The 5,553-nt window shown below is 44.4% G+C and overlaps 1 protein-coding gene across 1 annotated transcript; it reads left to right on the top strand.

Moving 5' to 3' along the window:
• The first annotated feature begins 320 nt into the window (after positions 1–320).
• Positions 321–3,453, top strand: LOC124534208. Its single transcript, XM_047109920.1, has 2 exons — positions 321–2,805; positions 3,221–3,453. Exons 1-2 carry the CDS (start codon positions 321–323, stop codon positions 3,451–3,453), a joined length of 2,718 nt encoding a protein of 905 aa, XP_046965876.1.
• Positions 3,454–5,553: the final 2,100 nt, after the last annotated feature.

Below are 5,553 nucleotides of genomic sequence, written 5' to 3'. Positions count from 1 at the left end.
GAAAACAACACGGAGAGAGGCAGTCACCGGTTATAAGTCGGCACGAATAGGCGTAAGTGCGGGCGCCAGGGGCCACTCTTGACAGTAGGAGGATCCATCGTAGATCCATTGATCAGCTACCGCCTGCTCTAAGTCGGGCAGCCCCCGATCAATAAGGTACTGATCCGCCTCAGCGTTAACTCGTTCCGCCTGGGTGAACGGAACACAAGCCTTACAGCTGGACGATGACGCTGTGACATTAACCACCCACTCAAAGGAAAAATCCCAAAGCCCATAACAACGCTGCTTACATGCGCTTTGCGACATGGAATGTCCGAACTATGAGGACAGGCTTCCTGAACACCTACGGAAGCCCCGATTGCGCCCAAGAACTGCGCAAAACTTACAGTATCGACGTGGAGCTCAAAAGGCTCAATATTGATATTGTAGCCTTACAAGAGACCAGAACCGAAGACGAAGGATCTTTGCGTGGAGCTAACTACACTTTCTACTGGAAAGGCAAGAGTTCCTCAGAAACACGAGAGCATGGTGTAGGTTTCGCGGTTCGAAACCAACTCATCAACGCCATAGAGACACCTGTAGGCGTTTCCGAGCGGATTATGTTCTTGCGTCTAAACACAAAAAGCGGCTTTGTCACTCTAATTTCCGCTTACGCACCAACGCTTAATTCAAATCCAGAGACCAAGGACCAATTCTATGACCAGCTCGAAGAGACAGTACGTAGGGTAAATCCAACTGACAGACTGCACATTTTGGGTGATTTTAATGCTCGCGTCGGTCAGGACACATCAGCCTGGCCTGAATGCCTCGGTGCACACGGCATAGGTAAGCTAAACGACAACGGGCAACGATTGTTGGAGTTTTGCTCAAAGCACCAGCTGTGTGTCACCAACACCTTTTTTAAAGGCAAAATGATGCGGAAAGTCTCGTGGATGCATCCTCGATCTAAACACTGGCACCAATTAGACCTTGCTCTGTCAAGAAGGAGGGACCTGCGGGAAACGCTCCACACGCGGGCGTTTCACAGTGCCGATTGCGACACCGATCACAGTCTCGTTGCTACTAAAGTTCGACTTGTCCCCAGGAGAGTCCATTCTTCCAAGCCGCTCGGTCGAAAAAAGATAAATCTTTTTAAGACTCGTGACATGGAGGTAGTGGAATCTTTTGGGAGACTTGTCCGTGAAGAAGTTGCAACTTGGGACAGTACGGCATCAGCGCAAGTCGAATGGGAAAAACTGAAGTCTCTTCTGACTGACACTGCAGGAAAAGTGTTTGGGTATCAAAAGATAAAATCTTACGACTGGTTTCTAGAAAACGAAGAGCACTTAGTTCCCTTGATTGACTCAAAACGCCAAGCCGCTTTAAATTTTCGCCTCAACCCTTGCGATGCGACGCGTGAAGATCTCACGAAGGCAAAAGCCGCACTCCAGCGCAGCACGCGCTTTTTTGCAAATGCGTATTGGACGGAGCTTTGCCAAAGCATCCAAGCGTGCGCAAGCGCGGGGGATACTGGCGGGGTTTACGCAGGCATCAAAAGAGCTCTTGGACCTACACCAAAAAAGACGGCACCTCTCAAAGAAATCGACGGTTCTGTTATAACAGACAGCACTCGTCAGATGGCAAGATGGGTAGAACATTACAAGGTTCTCTACTCGTGCCCAGTGGACATTAAGCCAGATGCGGTGGAGCTTGTCCCGAAACTGGCAACTTGGCACGAGCTAGACGCCGCACCCACCGTCGAGGAACTTTATCTGGCCGTCAAGCAGCTCAAATGCGGAAAGAGTCCTGGTAATGACGATGTTGTCACCGAAGTCGTCAAGCTTGAGTGCCTCTTGCCCATCCTCCACAACCACCTGGCTAAGTGTTGGGAAGAAAACTACGTCCCTCAGGATATGCGAGATGCTAACATTGTCACTCTTTATAAAGGCAAAGGCGACCGCGGCGACTGCAACTGTTACCGTGGAATATATCTTCTTAGCATCGTCGGTAAGGCCTTTGCTAGGGCCATTTTAGGCAAACTACAAAGGCTCGCCGATCGCGTATACCCTGAGGCACAATGTGGTTTTAGGTACCAACGGTCAACTGTCGACATGATATTTTCACTCAGACAGCTACAAGAGAAGTGTAGGGAGCAACATACACCCCTAGTCGTTGCATTTGTAGACCTAAATAAGGCCTTTGACTCCGTGAGCAGAGAGGGGTTATACTCGGTTCTTGTCAGAATTGGATGCCCCCCGAAACTCCTAAGGATAGTGCAATCGTTCCACGAAGGTATGGAAGTCACAGTCCTGCACAATGGCAACATATCTACGCCATTTGACGTACGCTGTGGCGTTCGTCAAGGTTGTGTACTGGCCCCTACCTTGTTCGGAATATTCTTCTCGGTGCTTCTGAAGGTTGCTTTTGGGGATGAACAGCAGGGCGTCCACTTACACACGCGAACTGATGGTAAGCTGTACAACATCTCAATGCTCAAGTCCAAACGCTACAGGGAGGACCTATTTGTAGATAGTCTTCTCTTCGCTGACGACGCTGCCTTTGTTGCTCATGACCAGGCTCAACTCCAGAACCTGATAGACAAATTTGCCAGAGCTTGCCACCTTTTTTCAATGTCCATAAATTGTAAGAAGACCGTTATTTTAGCGCAAGGATGTTTAGAACAACCAGTCATCTTGCTTAACGGCGAACCTCTGCAGGTGGTTAACAAATTTTGCTACCTTGGGTCGCAATTGTCGAGCAATCTCTCGCTTGATGCAGAGATCGACTCCCGCATCGGCAAAGCAGCCTCCACGTTCGGGAGGCTCCGTTCAAGGGCTTGGGACAACAGACACCTTACGGCAAAAACGAAAATGCTTGTTTACCAATCATGTGTCCTAAGCACACTCTTGTATGGAGCAGAAACGTGGACAACGTACGCAAAACAAGAACGCCGACTGAACACATTTCACTTGCGCTGTCTTCGAAACATTCTGGGCATCAGGTAGAAGGATCGAGTGACAAACGAGTCTGTCCTAGGCGAGGCACAACAGCCTAGCATCACGGCCATTCTAAAAAAAAAACGGTTACGGTGGCTGGGACACGTGCATCGAATGGAGCACATTCGTCTGCCAAGGCAAATACTGCTGGGACAGGTTGCGGATGCGAAAAGGTCTGTTGGGCGGCCTATGCTCCGTTACAAAGATTGCGCTAAGCGTGATATGGTTGCGTTTAACATCCCTAGCAGCCGATGGGAGGAACTGGCCGAGGACCGTGCCAAGTGGCGACGCCTTATTCACGCAGGTCAATCAAAGCATGACGATGCCTGGTTTAAAGTTCTTAAGGAAAAACGCGTTAGGCGTCATGAGCGGGCTTCAAACCCCCGCCCACCCGGGGGCGCATACACTTGTCGGGAGTGCGGCCGAAGGATCCTCTCTCGCATTGGTCTCTTTAGTCATGAACGCAAGTGCTGCTTAAATCATCTGTCATAGATGCAGAGGCCTATATATAATACCCTACGAGTAAGACACCCAATAGGCCGGATTTTTTTTACAAAAGAGTACCTTGTAATGCGAAAAATGACATATCTAATGATACGATTCTATATGTTATAATTTAAAGTACAAATAAGTAATAGCTATCACATGTGGCTGAATTCAAACCAAGCAATCAGATTCAAAACTAGAAACACGTCGAGCATAATAGTGGTGGCGCGCAGGTTGTAACCTGTAACCTGTTCAATCATGCATAATTCATATGCGAAGATTGTCAAAAAATATTCAATAATAAATTATATTTAAATATATTTATAATTATATATTACAGGGGTTGCCTGTTTAGCCAGGACCGCATTACCGGAAGTCCAATATATATAATAAACAGAATGAGCTTTGTATACTGTATGCTATCATAAAATTTTAGTTTAAAATATTATCAATATTCAAAGTTTATCCGGCCTGTAATCAATCTCGGATGTCACACTCGCTTGTCTCGACATAAAAGGCAGTTAATGCTCCGGCAACTTGATAGCTGTCATTTGCGAACGAGGACGAAAACGAATCAGGGTTCCAGAAAATTTTCGAACAGTCTCTCTTGTAAAAAAAGTAAAAATAAAAAGTGAGGTCATAGGTGAACCCAATGAACAAATCGATCATCTTCTGTTTGTTATGTTATTGGTGTTTTGGTTTTCTTTTAATAAACTATTATATAATTTATATAATATGCTCGGTTGTGAAGGAAAACATCATGAGGAAACCTGCATGTATCTAACTTCATAGAAATTTTGCCACATGTGCATTCCAACAACCCGCATTGGATTAACGTGGCGGAATATATTCCAAACCTTCTCCTCAAAGGGAGAGGAGGCCCCTCTGGGCCCTGCACTGGGAAATTTACAGGCTGCTGTTGTATAATTTATGTCAGATTCACGGGTTTTTTTTTAATCAAGATATAATTTCTTTGAATCATTGGTAGTTTTTACTTAGAATTTCAATAAAACAATGCTTTATGGAGAATTCATTAATTTGAATTTAAGCTCGAAGTGTGGGATGAGGGATCAATTAGCAGTATAACCGGCAAATCGAGTTACGTGCGTGCAATATACTGATCTACATATCTATATATCTTGATCCCAAGCGTTACAGTTGATACTTACACAAATCAAATATCCACTTTACCATCAACATCCAAAGTCCCTGTAGAGTTATAAGCGATGCTAAAGATATGGGATTATAAGTTTTAAAGATTTATTAAAAAAAACTAGAGACCCGACCCGGCTTCGCACGGGTGCAATGATATGACATATCACAGTAGAAACTTGTCCATGTATTATATTATATATAAAAACCTTCTTCTCGAACTAGTCTATCTACTTAAAAAAACCGCATCAAAATCCGTTGCGTAGTTTTAAAGATTTAAGCATACATTGGGATACAGGGACAGAGAAAGCGACTTTGTTTTATACTACGTGATAGCGATCTGTAAATGGATGCAAAAAAACAGTAACCTAATCAAGCACAAGCCATTAGCGTCGCGTTATATTAATGAGCACAGGAATATATCAATAGCAGCGGATTCGTAACGTGAATGTAACAAGTGGAAATGAAAGAAAAAACATACGAAAAGGATCATTAATCAACTAATGGACTCGCCGCCCGGACCGACTCGCGTCTGACAAACGACGGCCTTCGATCACTCCGAGGCTGGCCGAACTACTGTCCCGCTTTTTCTATACCAAATATCGCTGTGCTAATTGCTAATAAAATTATTACCGCTATCAGTAACATACTCGTACATGTAAAGCTTCATCTATCTACTAGAGCATGGCACACAGACTACGGCGCACTGTAGAAAAACGTGTCTTTTATTTTCACGCCGCATAAAGGGAAAATAAAGTTTCGCAAAATGTCTTTGTTTTTTTTTTTTTGTAATTTTAGGTGGAATTCAAATGTGCCATCTAAACTAACTGTTGGTAAACAGTTATAGTCCAATACAACTTAGATGTAGCATTGTCAAAATTCGTAAAACCGATGACATTCGAATTAAGTAATTTATTATTAAATATTAAACTAACCAACC

The sequence above is a fragment of the Vanessa cardui genome, chromosome 12 (genome assembly GCF_905220365.1).
Source record: "Vanessa cardui chromosome 12, ilVanCard2.1, whole genome shotgun sequence".
NCBI classification, from domain to species: domain Eukaryota; kingdom Metazoa; phylum Arthropoda; class Insecta; order Lepidoptera; family Nymphalidae; genus Vanessa; species Vanessa cardui.
Note: the sequence above shows the minus strand (reverse complement) of the source record. Positions and strands in the feature narration are given on the sequence as shown.

Coding starts and splice junctions, on each gene's coding strand:
- LOC124534208 (XM_047109920.1), top strand. CDS start 321: ATGAGGACAGGCTTCCTGAACACCTACGGAAGCCCCGATTGCGCCCAA. Junction 2,806..3,220: donor CTCCACGTTCGGGAGGCTCC/GTTCAAGGGCTT, acceptor TAACATCCCTAG/CAGCCGATGGGAGGAACTGG.